General features: G+C 42.9%; 1 protein-coding gene across 2 annotated transcripts in view; it reads right to left on the bottom strand.

Annotated features, from left to right (window-relative positions):
• Window positions 1-16,481, bottom strand: part of cep290 (centrosomal protein 290) — a 73,015-nt gene that overhangs the window by 14,685 nt on the left and 41,849 nt on the right. For both annotated transcript variants that reach the window (XM_052466279.1, XM_052466278.1), the window contains exons 31-39: window positions 15,626-15,790; window positions 10,574-10,681; window positions 8,924-9,058; window positions 8,468-8,737; window positions 5,444-5,551; window positions 2,661-2,860; window positions 2,115-2,328; window positions 511-648; window positions 10-231 (exon numbers count right to left, since the gene is read on the bottom strand). In XM_052466279.1, the coding sequence (XP_052322239.1) occupies window positions 10-231; window positions 511-648; window positions 2,115-2,328; window positions 2,661-2,860; window positions 5,444-5,551; window positions 8,468-8,737; window positions 8,924-9,058; window positions 10,574-10,681; window positions 15,626-15,790 (1,560 nt within the window). The remainder of the gene's footprint in view (window positions 1-9; window positions 232-510; window positions 649-2,114; window positions 2,329-2,660; window positions 2,861-5,443; window positions 5,552-8,467; window positions 8,738-8,923; window positions 9,059-10,573; window positions 10,682-15,625; window positions 15,791-16,481) is intronic.

Raw genomic sequence — 16,481 nt, 5'->3', positions numbered from 1 at the left:
GTCACTGACCTGCAGCCCGCTGTTGAGCCTCTTGATTCGCTGTTTGAGTTCCTGGATCTCCTCGTCTCTCTCTTCCTTCTCCCCCTGCAGCTTGCTCTGGGTCTTCAGGCTCTTCTGGAGGTCCTTGTTCAGGCCCTCTACCTCCTCCTTCAGGGTGTTCTCTCTCCCCCTCCCTGCCTTCACAGCCTCCTTCGCCCCCTGGAGCTCTTCGTTTAGCTCCTGCACACGAGCCTGATGGAAATAACCAGATTGGTATGCATTCAAGGGATATACTGTGCGACTTGACAAAAGTTATTCTGTATTGATAATTGGGATATAAAAACATGTGCAGCATAACATGCTGATTATGTGTCATGACTGGGAATCTTAACACTTATCAGGAAAGATAAACCCTCTATCACTTACGAGTGTTAGCAGATTGTGTTTTAAGGGTTTGAAATTATGTAAGCGCTAGTTCATTAATAGCACGGTACCTAATATGCTATGAGACAGAGAGTGATGGGGACCAACCTTGAGGTCCTTGGTATGCTTGTCTACCAGCAGCTGGACATTGAGGCTATCCTCTCTGTGAGATGCATTGGCTATGATCTGCTGCTCCGCATGGGACGTCATCTCTGCCCTCAGCGCCAACAGGGCCTTACTCAGAGCCTGAGAGAAAGGGGGGGAAAGGGAAAGGGAGATGGAGAGGATGAAGTGGAAAGGCATAATATAGTTCCGGTCTGTTTAGTCAGTCTATTGTGACGTTTGGCAGTCATGTTCATGCTCCCAAGATGCTATAATTACACTGACACTGTTCTATAGAGAGCAGACCATAAGACCAACAGACACAGTTGTGGCAAAATATATTGGCACCCTTGCACTTTTCTCAAATAATTCCCTATTTCTCCTAAAATGAGCTGGCATTTTTTTAAAAATAGACTTTTGGTCTCCACACCTTGTTATTGGAATTTCAACATTTCAGAACCAATTTTATTTTTGTAAACTTACATTGACAATTTTAATTTCACAAATGGCATGGATAAAATTATTGGCACCCCGGAGCCTTTACTTGGTTGCACAGCCTTTGGCCAAGATAACTTTCAACAAATGCTTCTTGTAGTCATCAATGAGCTTGCTGCACTATTCTACAGGCAATATGGCCCACTCTAAAGCAGCAAACTGCTCTAATTCTTTAATGTTTGAAGGGTGCACTGCACCAACTACTGTTTCCAGCTCTCGCCATAGGTTATGGATGTGATTTCCAGAACAGTCCAGCGTTTCTTTTTGAACCATTCCAGAGTGCTTTTTATGTGTGCTTGGGGTTGTTGTCCTGCTGGAAGACCCATAACCTTCAAAGGCGACCCAGTTTTTGGACACTGAGTTGAACATTGAAACCGGGTCTCCATTGAAGGTTTCGGGTCTTAGAGCAGGACAATGAACCCAAACACACATTAAAAACCACCTAGGAATGGTTAAGAGATGCTGGACTGTTCTGGAGTGGCTAGCGAAGAGTCCAGATCTGAATCACATCCATAACCTATGGCGAGATCTGAAAACAGTAGTTTGTGGAAGGAACCCGTCAAATATTGAAGAATTTTAGCAGTTTGCTGCTGAAAAGTGGGCAACATTGTCAGTAGACAAGCTCATTGATGGTTAGTGTTTGTCTGCAGTTATCTTGGCCAAAGTACAACCAAGTACTAGCTCTGGGATGTCAATAATTTTGTCCATGCCATTTGTCATTTGCCATTTCCAATAACAAGGTGTGGTGGCCAAAAGTTTTCAATCAATCAAATTCAATCACATGTATTTTTAAAGCCCTTTTTCCATCAGCAGTTGTTACAAAGTGCTTATACAGAAAACCAGCTTAAAACCCCAAACAGCAAGCAATGTAGATGTAGAAGCACGGTGGCTAGGAAAAACTCCCTAGAAAATCCAGCATAGAAAGGCAGGAATGTAGGAAGAAATCTAGACAGGCACCAGGCTCTGAGGGGTGGTCAGTCCTCTTCTGGCTGTGCCGGGTGGAGATTATAAGAGTACATGACCATCAACTTATTTGAGAAGAAATAGGGAATTATTTAAGAAAGGTGCAAGGCTGCTAATATATCTGGCCACAACTATATCTTCCTAGTCTTCACCTTCAGTTGTTTCTCTTTCTGGTTGAGCTGTGCTTTGAGTCTCTCCACCAGGTTCTTCATGGTGTTGCTGGGCGAGCGGACGTTGGCCTGTTTCTGGGCCTCCAGCTCTGTGCGGAGGTAGCGCAGCTCCTTCTCCATCTGACCCAGCTGAGCCCGCTGCTCCTCAGCCTCCCCTGACATAGCTTTGGCCTGGGCTGCATGACGCTCCTCCAGCCTAGAACACACACAGTTGGGTTAAGCTAAACACAGGGCACAGGTCAAATTGGTATAGATAGGATGAAATTATTGACAAAGACAACTAAATAATCAACATTTTGTGAGTTAAACAAGCCTAATCCTAGTTTACATATAGCTTTATCATTTATTGTTTCTTTCTAACTTTTCCTAGGCCTGGGATGCCATCAAATTCACTATTCCTGATCACATACAGTAGGCCAACGTAAATGCAGATCTCAATTCTCAATTACATGACAGATCAGGTAAACAATGTATGTAGCTTAGCACTGAGTATCTTTGGTGTGCATCTTAAGCCAGCCAGTGACTTACTTAGCCCTCTCTGAGGCGTGCTCTTTGGCCTGCATGGCTGTGAGGTTCCTCTGCCTGTCCAGCTCTGCAATGAGGCCCTTCAGCCGGTCGGTCATGGAGGACAGAGAGCGGTCTTGTTCCACCACCGTCTGTTCCATCTCAGCTAGGCGAACCAGGTGCTTGGTGGTCGGCACCGTTATGGTGGGCTTCTTCATTAACTCCTGGAGACAACAAGGAGATTAACAGAAGAGATTTTTGGGTCGTTCCAGGAAAAGAGTGCCTTTTGCATCTCTTTGATATTTAAGAAGAAATTGTGCACCAATATTTAATTTCAAAAGCCTGTTATATTAAATGAAGTGTCCTTTAATATAGACCACATGGAAAATTCAATACAACCGGTTTCTTATATGAATAACGGCTTGCTAAAGTGCCAAAATTCCGCATTTTGACCTGTCCATCCAACACTGTGTCACTTCTAGGAAGATTTCAACCCACTTAATCTAAAATGTCTATCATTATAAAGCACTAGTAGTTATTTTTTGTTGCTTTGACAAAGTTATTCCTGAAAATTATTATTATTATATATTTTTTAAATTTCACCTTAATTTAACCAGGTAGGCAAGTTGAGAACAAGTTCTCATTCACAACTGCGACCTGGCCAAGATAAAGCAAAGCAGTTCGACACATATAACAACACAGAGTTACACATGGAGTAAAACAAACATACAGTCAATACAGAAAAATAAGTCTATATTCAATGTGAGCAAATGAGGTGAGGTGAGGGAGGTAAAGGCAATAAATAGGCCATGGTGGTGAAGTAAATACAATATAGCAATTAAAACACAGAAATGGTAGATTTGACAGTAGATGAGTGTGCAAAGTAAAAATACTGGGGTGCAAAGGAGCAAAATAAATAAATAAATACAGTAGGGGAAGAGGTAGTTGTTTGGGCTATTTATAGATGGGCTATATACAGGTGCAGTGATCTGTGAGCAGCTCTGACAGCTGGTGCTTAAAGCTAGTGAGGGGTATAAATGTTTCCAGTTTCAGAGATTTTTGTAGTTCGTTCCAGTCATTGGCAGCAGAGAACTGGAAGGAGAGGCGGCCAAAGGAGGAATTGACTTTGGGGGTGACAAGTGAGATATACCTGCTGGAACATGTACTACGGGTGGGTGCAGCTATGGTGACCAGCGAGCAGAGATACGACTTTACCTAGCAGGGTCTTGTAGATAACCTGGAGCCAGTGGGTTTGGCGAAGAGTATGAAGAGAGGGCCAGCCAACGAGAGCGTACAGGTCGCAGTGGTGGGTAGTATATGGGGCTTTGGTGACAAAACGGATGGCACTGTGCTAGACTGCATCCAATTTGTTGAGTAGGGTGTTGGAGGCTATTTTGTAAATGACATCGCCAAAGTCGAGGATCGGTAAGATGGTCAGTTTTGCGAGGGTATATTTGTCAGCATGAGTGAAGGATGCTTTGTTGCGAAATAGGAAGCCAATTCTAGATTTAACTTTGGATTGGAGATGTTTTATGTGAGTCTAGAAGGAGAGTTTACAGTCTAACCAGACACCTAGGTATTTGTAGATGTCCACATATTCTAAGTCAGAACCGTCCAGAGTAGTGATAATGGACGGGTGGGCAGGTGCAGGCAGCGGTCGGTTGAAGAGCATGCATTTAGTTTTACTTGTATTTAAGCAGTTGGAGGCCACGGAAGGAGAGTTGTATGGAATTGAAGCTCGCCTGGCGGGTTATTTAACAGTGTCCAAAGAAGGGCCAGAAGTATACAGAATGGTGTCGTCTGCGTAGAGGTGGATCAGAGACTCACCAGCAGCAAGAGCGACATCATTGATATATACAGAGAAGAGAGTCGGGCCCAAAAATTGAACCCTGTGGCACCCCCATAGAGACTGCCAGAGGCCCGGACAACAGGCCCTCAGATTTGACACACTGAACTCTATCAGAGAGGTAGTTGGTGAACCAGGCGAGGCAATCATTTGAGAAACCAAGGCTGTTGAGTCTGCCGATGAGGATGTGGTGATTGACAGAGTCGAAAGCATTGGCCAGGTCAATGAATACGGCTGCACAGTATTGTTTCTTATCGATGGCGGTTAAGATATCGTTTAGAACCTAGAGCGTGGCTGAGGTGCACCCATAACCAGCTCTGAAACCAGATTGCATAGCGGAGAAGGTATTTAATGTGATAAGTGATTAATTTACAGCTGTCCCTCATTTAAAGGTCAACCCTGTTACATGAACAAAACTCTCGTTTTAATATTCCTAAAAAAACTTTTTTTTTTTTTTCAAAAGAAACATTGAACATCTAATAGTCAAATAATAGTGTGAAAGCAGGTGGGGTTGTTAGATGCTTTTTGGACATTTTCTGGTGTTTTGTGATGAAAAACTGAGCGGTCAACCCTGTTACTTTATTTGGCACTTCGTAAACACTTACTATAGTCTTTTTATTTAACCTCTTGAGATGGGAAAACATGTTCTTTATGAAGCTGAACATGTGCTTTTTATGACAGAGTGTTAAAATAAGGTGAAAGCAAATGTTTATTTTGACCAAGTTACACTTTCAAAAGGTACAGAATTGTTGGAATTATCTTTTTACCGGGACAAATAAAGAATAGTGAGTAACATGATAAAAGTCCATAGCAATCTTGCATTGGTGGTAGACATCAATGATCCTACCAAATTGGAATCCTAAGACCAGAATTTTTGAAAAGCCAGAGAAACTTTCTGAAACATTGTAACCCTAACACAAACCAAGAGAGAGCCATGGTAGAGCTAGGCTGGGCTACATACCAGTGCGGTCTGTTTGAAGCGGTCAAGGGAGGTGTCAGTGTGCAGGTCCAGTTTCTGGTGCAGCGTCCTCATCTCCTCTTCATGTCTCCTGGTGATATCCTCCTGCTCCTGGGGTTAATTCAGGAGGCCACAGCAGTCAGAACCAATAGAACCAACAGTACACACCACAGCCATATAAGGATACACTTACAGTGCCTTGCGAAAGTATTCGGCCCCCTTGAACTTTGCGACATTTTGCCACATTTCAGGCTTCAAACATAAAGATATAAAACTGTATTTTTTTGTGAAGAATCAACAACAAGTGGGACACAATCATGAAGTGGACCAACATTTATTGGATATTTCAAACCTTTTTAACAAATCAAAAACTGCAAAATTGGGCGTGCAAAATTATTCAGCCCCTTTACTTTCAGTGCAACAAACTCTCTCCAGAAGTTCAGTGAGGATCTCTGAATGATCCAATGTTGACCTAAATGACTAATGATGATAAATACAATCCACCTGTGTGTAATCAAGTCTCCGTATAAATGCACCTGCACTGTGATAGTCTCAGAGGTCCGTTAAAAGCGCAGAGAGCATCATGAAGAAGGAACACACCAGGCAGGTCCAAGATACTGTTGTGAAGAAGTTTAAAGCCGGATTTGGATACAAAAAGATTTCCCAAGCTTTAAACATCCCAAGGAGCACTGTGCAAGCGATAATATTGAAATGGAAGGAGTATCAGATCACTGCAAATCTACCAAGACCTGGCCGTCCCTCTAAACTTTCAGCTCATACAAGGAGAAGACTGATCAGGGAAGCAGCCAAGAGGCCCATGATCACTTTGGATGAACTGCAGAGATCTACAGCTGAGGTGGGAGACTCTGTCCATAGGACAACAATCAGTCGTATATTGCACAAATCTGGCCTTTATGGAAGAGTGGCAAGAAGAAAGCCATTTCTTAAAAGATATCCATAAAAAGTGTTGTTTAAAGTTTGCACAAGCCACCTGGGAGACACACCAAACATGTGGAAGAAGGTGCTCTGGTCAGATGAAACCAAAATTGAACTTTTTGGCAACAATGCAAAACGTTATGTTTGGCGTAAAAGCAACACAGCTCATCACCCTGAACACACCATCCCCACTGTCAAACATGGTGGTGGCAGCATCATGGTTTGGGCCTGCTTTTCTTCAGCAGGGACAGGGAAGATGGTTCAAATTGATGGGAAGATGGATGGAGCCAAATACAGGACCATTCTGGAAGAAAACCTGATGGAGTCTGCAAAAGACCTGAGACTGGGACGGAGATTTGTCTTCCAACAAGACAATGATCCAAAACATAAAGCAAAATCTACAATGGAATGGTTCAAAAATAAACATATCCAGGTGTTAGAATGGCCAAGTCAAAGTCCAGACCTGAATCCAATCGAGAATCTGAAACCTGCTGTTCACAAATGCTCTCCATCCAACCTCACTGAGCTCGAGCTGTTTTGCAAGGAGGAATGGGAAAAAATGTCAGTCTCTCGATGTGCAAAACTGATAGAGACATACCCCAAGCGACTTACAGCTGTAATCGCAGCAAAAGGTGGCGCTACAAAGTATTAACTTAAGGGGGCTGAATAATTTTGCACGCCCAATTTTTCAGTTTTTGATTTGTTAAAAAAAGTTTGAAATATCCAATAAATATCGTTCCACTTCATGATTGTGTCCCACTTGTTGTTGATTCTTCACAAAAAATACAGTTTTATATCTTTATGTTTGAAGCCTGAAATGTGGCAAAAGGTCGCAAAGTTCAAGGGGGCCGAATACTTTCGCAAGGCACTGTATATACAAAAGTATGTGGACACCCTTTCAAATTTGTGGATTCAGCAATTTCAGTCACACCCATTGCTGACAGGTGTATAAAAGGTGTATAAAATCGAGCATACAGGCATGCATCTCTGTAGACAAAGATTGGCAGTAGAATGGCCTTACTGAAGAGCTCAGTTACTTTCAACGTGGCACAGTCATATGATGCTACCTTTCCAACAAGTCAGTTCATCAGAGCTGCCCCGGTCAACTGTAAGTGCTGTTATTGTGAAGTGGAAATGTCTAAGAGCAACAATGGCTCAGCCGTTGGTAGGCCACACAAGCTCACAGAACGGGACCACTGAGTGATGAAACGCGTAAAAATCGTCTGTCCACGCACAATGCAAAGCGTCGGGTTGGAGTGCTGTAAAGCCACCGCCATTGGACTCTGGTGCAGTGGAAACGCGTTCTCTGGAGTGATGAATCATGCTTCACCATCTGGCAGTCCGACGGACTAATCTAGGTTTGGTGGATGCCAGGAGAACACTACCTGCCCCAATGCATAGTGTCAACTGTAATGTTTTGGGGAGGAGGAATAATGGTTCGGGCTAGGCCCTTTAGTTCCAGTGAAGGGAAATCTTAACACTACAGCATACAATGACAATCTAGACTGTTCTGTGCTTCCAACTTTGTGGCAACAGTTTGGGGAAGGCCCTTTCCTGTTGAGCATGACAATGCCCCAGTGCACAAAGCGAGGTCCATACAGAAATGTTTTGTCGAGATCGGTGTGGAAGAACTTTGACTGGCCTGCACAGAGCACTGACCTCAACCCCATCGAACACCTTTGGGATGAATTGGAATGCCGACTGCAAGCCAGGCCTAATCGCCCAACATCAGTGCCTGACCTCACTAATGCTCTTGTGATTGAATGGAAGCAAGTCCCCTGCAGCAATGTTCCAACATCTAGTGGAATGCCTTCCCAAAAGAGTGGAGGCTGTTATGTCAGCAATGGGGAGCCAACTCCATATTAATGCCCATGATTTTGGAATGAGATGTTTGACAAGCAGGTGTCCACACGGAGAGACAGTTAAAACAACTTCTCGCACCCTCTTTTTCTCTAACACTTTCTAATATGTCTAAATGGCCATTTGGTGTTTAAGTCCGAACATCAACCACAAATTGTGCATCAAATGCAGATACACTTAGCAGGCTTGTTGCTTCCTAGAAATCCTATAGTTCTCTACCCCCTGCTGTACCTGTCTAGCCCGGGCCAGTAGGTTCTGGTACTTCTTAAGGACCTCCTCCTTCTGGTCCAGGCGTCCCTGCAGGTTGTTGATGGTCTGGTGGGCCACCTTGAGGGCCGGCTGGCTCTCCCTCTGGTCCTCCTGGTGCTTGGCCAGGTCTGCCAAGAGCCTCTCCCTGTCTGCAGCCGCAGGGAGCCGCAGACGCAGCTCATTGATTACCCGGTCCCTGGAGAGGATGTTCTGCTCTGCCTTCCACAGGGCAGATTCCTTCTCCTTCAGCTTCTGCTCAGTGAGAGTAGAGCAGAAGAGAGACAGCCTCATAGATGAATCACTTTTATACATGCCTTTTACAAGGGATGGTGCTCTAAGGCATGTGGTGTGATCGTCCACCATAATGTGTGTACTTTTAAGGCATTTCCTGTGTGTCAACTGTGGGGTAAGTAATAATACATGCTACAGTATAATCACCTCATCTAGAGTTTTGCAGGTGGCCTGGGTCTCCAGGATGGTGCGGACATGCTCTTTGATTTTCCTCAGGGCAAAGTCCAGCTGGTGGGCCAGGGGAAGGCTTGCGTCTGGCAAGGCTCCGGTAGCCTCCTCAAACTACATACAATACACACTAGGATTAACTGAGAGGAGGAGTCCAAGTCCTTGGTTGACTTGGTAGCAAGCAGTTTGTGACCATGTGAGTTATGAGTAATATACCGTATCAAATCTAGGGTTTTTATAAAATAAAATTACAAATCTGTTAAACATATCCTAAATATAAACCATCAAATTAGTGAATTACAATTGGTATTTAATTAGTAAAATAAATAAAAGTGAGAAAAAAAACTATGTCAATATGTATTTGCTGTCAATGTTTTGGCATCAAACTGGTGGCAGTCGTGAAAAAATGCAATAGTTGCAAAGTTAATTGAAAATAATGCCATTGTTGATTAAATACTTTTTTCATTAATTAAGCTATTTTCTCTTGAACCATGTGGTCTATCTACTAGAAACTCATGGATAACATGGACACAGATATAAAAAATGAATACTATAAAAAAAGTAATGTATAAATTACCAAAGTTACGATAGATTGCCATATATTTTCTGTTAATTACCAAAAATTTCAGTAACTTTGGTAAATTACTGGTAGCTTTGCAACCCTAATCATGTGTGACTAGATTATTTATTGAAAATACATTTGATATTGAGCATTCAAGTACATACACTGCGTCTACCAAACATTAGGAACACATTCCTAATATTGAGTTATACCCCCTCCCTCAGAACAGTCTCAATTTGTAGGAGCATGGACTCTACAAGGTGTCAAAAGCGTTCCACAGGGATGCTGGCCCATGTTGACTCCAATGCTTCCCACAATTGTGTCAAGTCGGCTGAATGTCCTTTGGGTGGTGGAACATTCTTGATACACATGGGAAACTGTTCAATGTGAAATACTCAGCAGCGTTGCAGTTCTTGACTACTCACCTTCTGAATGGCACGCATACACAATTCATGTCTCAATTGTATCAAGGCTTAAATATCCTTCTTTAACCTGGGCTCCCGAGTGACACAACGGTCTAAGACACTCCATCTCAGTGCTAGAGATCACTACAGACCCTGGTTTGATTCCAGGCTGTATCACAACCGGCCGTGATTGGGAGATACATAGGGCGGCACACAATTGGCCCAGCGTCATCCGGGCTAGGGTTTGGCTGGGGTAGGCTGCCATTGTAAATAAGAAATTGTTATTAACTTGCTATTCTTAAATAAAGTTTAATAAAAAATATAAATGAATTAATCTTCACTGCCTGAAGTTGATTTAACAGGTGACATCAATAAGGGATCATAGCTTTCACGTGGATTCACCTGGTCAGTCTATGTCATGGAAAGAGCTGGTGTTCCTAATTCTTTGTATATTCAGTGTATATCCACAGCTTACAAAATTATAATTAATAGCAACCAGAAACAAAACGTTAAATTCATTCCGATTGACAGACAGTGGGGAGGCTAGTGTACAGTAAATTAATGTCAGTGTGTCTGTGTCCCAAATGGCACCCTATTCCCTACAGTATATAGAATACCATTTGGGGCACAACCAGTGCGTGTCTGTTTGGTGTTAGACAGGACCTTCTGGGCAGAGCCTATGATTAGGTTCTGCTGTTTCTCATAAAGATCCAGCTGGCGCTCCAACTCCACCTCTCTCTGATCCCACGACATCTGACGTTCCTCTTGAACCTGGGGGGGCACACAGACTGTGTGAATGTCTGTCTTTGTGAGTGTCTTTTAAACAGAGCTCTGTCATCATGCCATTGTGACTTTGTCTGTGTCCCAAATGGCATCCTATTTCCTATATACACTACTTTGACCAGGGCCCATGTAGGGCTCTGGTAAAAAGCAGTGCACTTTATAGAGAATAGGGTGCCCTTTTGGACACAACCATTGTCCTAGCATAGCAAGATCTGGAGAACATGCATGGTCTGAAGCCACCAGTACTAGTATTTAGGGAGTCCATCTGGAGCACTGTATTTTTAGGGGCATAAAACTAAACCATCTGAGCATCAAACACATAAATAGAGACAAGTCCTCTATGTTTTCCTCTTGTTCCAATTATGACTGACTCTCATGGGGAGATACATTACACTATAAAGTCCAAAGTCATGGGGGCGATGACGTTACACTATAAAGCCCAATGTCATGGGGCGATGACGTTACACTATAAAGCCCAATGTCATGGGGGCGATGACGTTACACTATAAAGCCCAATGTCATGGGGCGATGACGCTACACTATAAAGCCCAATGTCATGGGGGCGATGACGTTACACCATAAAGCCCAATGTCATGGGGGCGATGACGTTACACTATAAAGCCCAATGTCATGGGGCGATGACGTTACACTATGAAGTCCAATGTCATGGTGGCGATGACGTTACACCATAAAGCCCAATGTCATGGTGGCGATGAAGTTACACTATAAAGCCCAATGTCATGGGGGCGATGACGTTACACTATAAAGTCCAATGTCATGGTGGCGATGACGTTACACTATAAAGTCCAATGTCATGGGGGCGATGACGTTACACTATAAAGTCCAATGTCATGGGGGCGATGACGTTACACTATAAAGTCCAATGTCATGGGGGCGATAAAGTTACACTATAAAGCCCAATGTCATGGGGGCGATGACGTTACACTATAAAGTCCAATGTCATGGGGGCGATGACGTTACACTATAAAGTCCAATGTCATGGGGTCGATGACGTTACAAAGTCCAATGTCATGGGGGCGAAAGTCACTATAAAGCCCAATGTCATGGGGGCGATAAAGCACTATAAAGCCCAATGTCATGGGGGCGATAAAGTTACACTATAAAGTCCAATGTCATGGGGGCGATGACGTTACACTATAAAGTCCAATGTCATGGGGGCGATGACGTGACACTATAAAGTCCAATGTCATGGGGGCGATAAAGTTACACTATAAAGCCCAATGTCACGGGGGCGATGACGTTACACTATATAGCCCAATGTCACGGGGCGATGACGTTACACTATATAGCCCAATGTCATGGGGCGATGACGTTACAGATTCATCAATTTACTGAAGACAGATGAAAATTTGAAACATATGAAATTGCTCCACTCACATTTATAATTACAAAAATTTGTGAATGTTCATTCAATTTATGTCTCTGTCTCTCTTTCTGTAGAAAGTGTCTGTATGCTGCTGTTATTCGGTTCTTTATTTTACTTTATCATATCCTGATGCCTAGTCACTTTACCCTGCCTTCATGTACATATCTACCTCAAATACCTTATTATTATCTATCCTGATGCCTAGTCACTTTACCCTGCCTTCACGTACATATCTACTTCAAATACCTTATTATTATCTATCCTGATGCCTAGTCACTTTACCCTGCCTTCACGTACATATCTACTTCAAATACCTTATTATTATCTATCCTGATGCTTCGTCACTTTACCCAGCCTTCATGTACATATCTACCTCAAATACATTATTATTATCTATCCTGATGCCTAGTCACTTTACCCTGCCTTCATTTACATATCTACCTCAAATACCTTTATTATTATCTATCCTGATGCCTAGTCACTTTACCCTGCCTTCATGTACATATCTACCTCAAAAACCTTATTATTATCTATGCTGATGCCTAGTCACTTTACCCTGCCTTCACGTACATATCTACCTCAAATACCTCTGCACATTGATCTGGTACTGATACTCCCTGTATATACAGTGGGGAGAACAAGTATTTGATACACTGCCGATTTTGCAGGTTTTCCTACTTACAAAGCATGTCGAGGTCTGTACATTTTTATAATTTTTATCACACTTCAACTGTGAGAGATGGAATCTAAAACAAAAATCCAGAAAATCACGTTGTATGATTTTTAAGTAATTAATTTGCATTTTATTGCATGACATAAGTATTTGATTCATCAGAAAAGTAGAACGTAATATTTGGTACAGAACCCGTGTTTGCAATTACAGAGATCATACGTTTCCTGTAGTTCTTGACCAGGGTTGCACACACTGCAGCAGGGATTTTGGCCCACTCCTCCTTACAGACCTTCTCCAGATCCTTCAGGTTTCGGGGCTGTCGCTGGGCAATACGGACTTTCAGCTCCCTCCAAAGATTTTCTATTGGGTTCAGGTCTGGAGACTGGCTAGGCCACTCCAGGACCTTGAGATGCTTCTTATGGAGCCACTCCTTAGTTGCCCTGGCTGTGTGTCTCGGGTTGTTGTCATGCTGGAAGACCCAGCCACAACCCATCTTCAATGCTCTTACTGAGGGAAGGAGGTTGTTGGCCAAGATCTCGCGATACATGGCCCCATCCATCCTCCCCTCAATACGGTGCAGTCGTCCTGTCCCCTTTGCAGAAAAGCATCTCCAAAGAATGATGGGTCCACCTCCATGCTTCACAGTTGGGATGTTGTTCTTGGGGTTGTACTCATCCTTCTTCTTCCTCCAAACACAGCGAGTGGAGTTTAGACCAAAAAGCTCTATTTTTGTCTCATCAGACCACATGACCTTCTCCCATTCCTCCTCTGGATCATCCAGATGGTCATTGGCAAACTTCAGATGGGCCTGGACATGCGCTGGCTTGAGCAGGGGGACCTTGCGTTGCGCTGCAGGATTTTAATCCATGACGGCGTAGTGTGTTACTAATGGTTTTCTTTGAGAGTGCGGTCTCAGCTCTCTTCAGGTCATTGATCAGGTCCTGCTGTGTAGATCCCTCACGTTCCTCATTATCATTGATGCCCCACGAGGTGAGATCTTGCATGGAGCCCCAGACAGAGGGTAATTGACCATCATCTTGAACTTCTTCCATTTTCTAATATTTGTGCCAACAGTTGTTGCCTTCTCACCAAGCTGCTTGCCTATTGTCCTGTAGCCCATCCCAGCCTTGTGCAGGTCTACAATTTTAGCCCCTGATGTCCTTACACAGCTCTCTGGTCTTGGCCATTGTGGAGAGGTTGGAGTCTGTTTGATTAAGTGTGTGGACAGGTGTCTTTTATACAGGTAACGAGTTCAAACAGGTGCAGTTAATACATGTAATGAGTGGAGAACAGGGGGGCTTCTTAAATAAAAACTAACAGGTCTGTGAGAGCCGGAATTCTTACTGGTTGGTAGGTGATCAAATACTTATGTCATGCAATAAAATGCAAATTAATTACTTAACTTCTTGACGCACCTTTTCCCGTTAGGGGGATCATTTTCATCAACACCCGCTGAATTGCAGCGCGCCAAATTCAAATTAAATGACTAAAAATATAACATTTTCATGAAATCAAAAGTGCAATATAGCAAAACACAGCTTAGTTTGTTGTTAATCCACCAGGCGTGTCAGATTTAAATACAGCTTTTCGGCGAAAGCATAACAAGCGTTTATGTAAGAACATCTCTCTCAGTAGACAAAATATTACAAACACTAGCAGCCAAGTAGATTGGTCACAAAAGTCAGAAAAGCAATAAATGAAATCGCTAACCTTTGATGATCTTCGGATGTTTGCACTCACGAGACTCCCAGTTACACAATAAATGTTCCTTTTGTTCCATAAAGATTATTTTTATATCCAAAATACCTACATTTGTTTGCCGCGTTATGTTCAGAAATCCACAGGCTCGAGCGGTCACGACATCGCAGACGAAAATTCCAAATAGTATCCGTAATATCCACAGAAACATGTCATACGTTTTTTAAAATAATCAATCCTCAGGTTGTTTTTAAAATATATAATCGATAATATATCAACCAGGACTGTAGCTTTTTCAGTAGGAGAGGAAGAGACAATGGTTGCCCCACTCTGTTGCGCAAGCAAAACTCTGAACACCCAGCTATCCACTGACGCGATGTGATCTTTCTCGCTCATTTTTCAAAATAAAAGCCTGAAACTATGTCTAAAGACTGTTGACACCTTGAGGAAGCCATAGGAAAAGGAATCTGGTTGATATCCCTTTAAATGGAGAAAAGGCATCCAATGGAACAGAGAGATTTCAGGAAAAACAGCACTTCCAGGTTAGATTTTCCTTAGGTTTTCACCTGCAATATCAGTTCTGTTATACTCAAAGACAATATTTTGACAGTTTGAGTGTTTAGAGTGTTTTCTATCCTAATCTGACAATTATATGCATATTCTAGTTTCTGAGCACGAGAAATAGGCAGTTTCAAATGGGTACGTGTTTTGTTGTTGCCAAAAACGAAAATCCTGCCTCCTACACTCAAGAAGTTAAAAATCATACAATGTGATTTTCTGGATTTTTGTTTTAGATTTCGTCTCTCACAGTTGAAGTGTACCTTTGATAAAAATGACAGACCTCTACATGCTTTGTAAGTAGGAAAACCTGCAAAATCGGCAGTGGATGAAATACTTGTTCTCCCCACTGTAGCTCCACATTGATCTGGTACTGGTACTCCCTGTATATAGCTCCACATTGATCTGGTACTGGTACTCCCTGTATATAGCTCCATTCTTGTCTATTATATTCCTTGTGTTACTATTTTTCATTTTATTATTATTTTTTTTAACTCTGCATCGTTGGGAAGGGCTCATGAGAAAGCAAGTCTACACCCATTGTATTCAGCGCACGTGACCAATACAATTTCACTAGATGTTGTGTCTGTCTGAAGTGTGTATTTTCTCTTCTCACAGTGTGCTGCTGTACGCTGTCTTCCTCCAGGGTACGGATGGTTCTCTCCTGCTCGGCCACCAGGCTCCTCAGGTAACTGATCTCCTCTCTCTGGACCCCCAGCTCCCGGCCCCGTCTCAGCTCCTGCAGTCTGACCTCCTCTATTTTCTTGTGCCACTCGTTCACCTGAGAACATTCATATAGAGTAGACAACATGAGAAAAAACACATTTTCCCATGGAAGACAATAGACTGGAGTTTGGTGAGGAGGGAAAGTTCCATTACTGGAGTTTGGTGAGGAGGGAAAGTCAGAAGAAAAACTATACAATGACAGAAGGATAGCAATAGATGGTCATACCAAGGATCATTTACACTATATATATATATATATATATATATATATATATATATATATATATATATTTACTCTTGCTAGAGCTGCCCCAGACAACTATAAGTGCTGTTATTGTGAAGTGGAAACGACTAGGAGCAACAACGGATCAGCCGCGAATTTAGGCCACACAAGCTTACAGTACGGGACAACCAAGTGCTGAAGCCCGTAGAGCGTAAAAAATGTCTGTCCTCAGTTGCAACACTCACTACTGAGTTCCAAACTTCCTATGGAAGTAATGTCAGCACAAGAACTGTTCGTCGGGAGCTTCATGAAATGGGTTTTCATGGCCGAGCAGCCTCACACAAGCCTAAAATCACCGTACTCAATTCCAAGCGTCCGCTGGAGTGGTGTAAACCTCGCCGCCATTGGGCTCTGGAGCAGTAGAAACGCTTCACAATCTGGCAGTCTGACAGACGAATCTGGGTTTGGCAGATGCCAGGAGAATGCTATCTGCGCCAATGCATAATACCAACTGTAAAGTTGG

This window comes from Oncorhynchus keta, chromosome 17 (genome assembly GCF_023373465.1).
Source record: "Oncorhynchus keta strain PuntledgeMale-10-30-2019 chromosome 17, Oket_V2, whole genome shotgun sequence".
In the NCBI taxonomy this organism is placed as follows: domain Eukaryota; kingdom Metazoa; phylum Chordata; class Actinopteri; order Salmoniformes; family Salmonidae; genus Oncorhynchus; species Oncorhynchus keta.
Note: the sequence above shows the minus strand (reverse complement) of the source record. Positions and strands in the feature narration are given on the sequence as shown.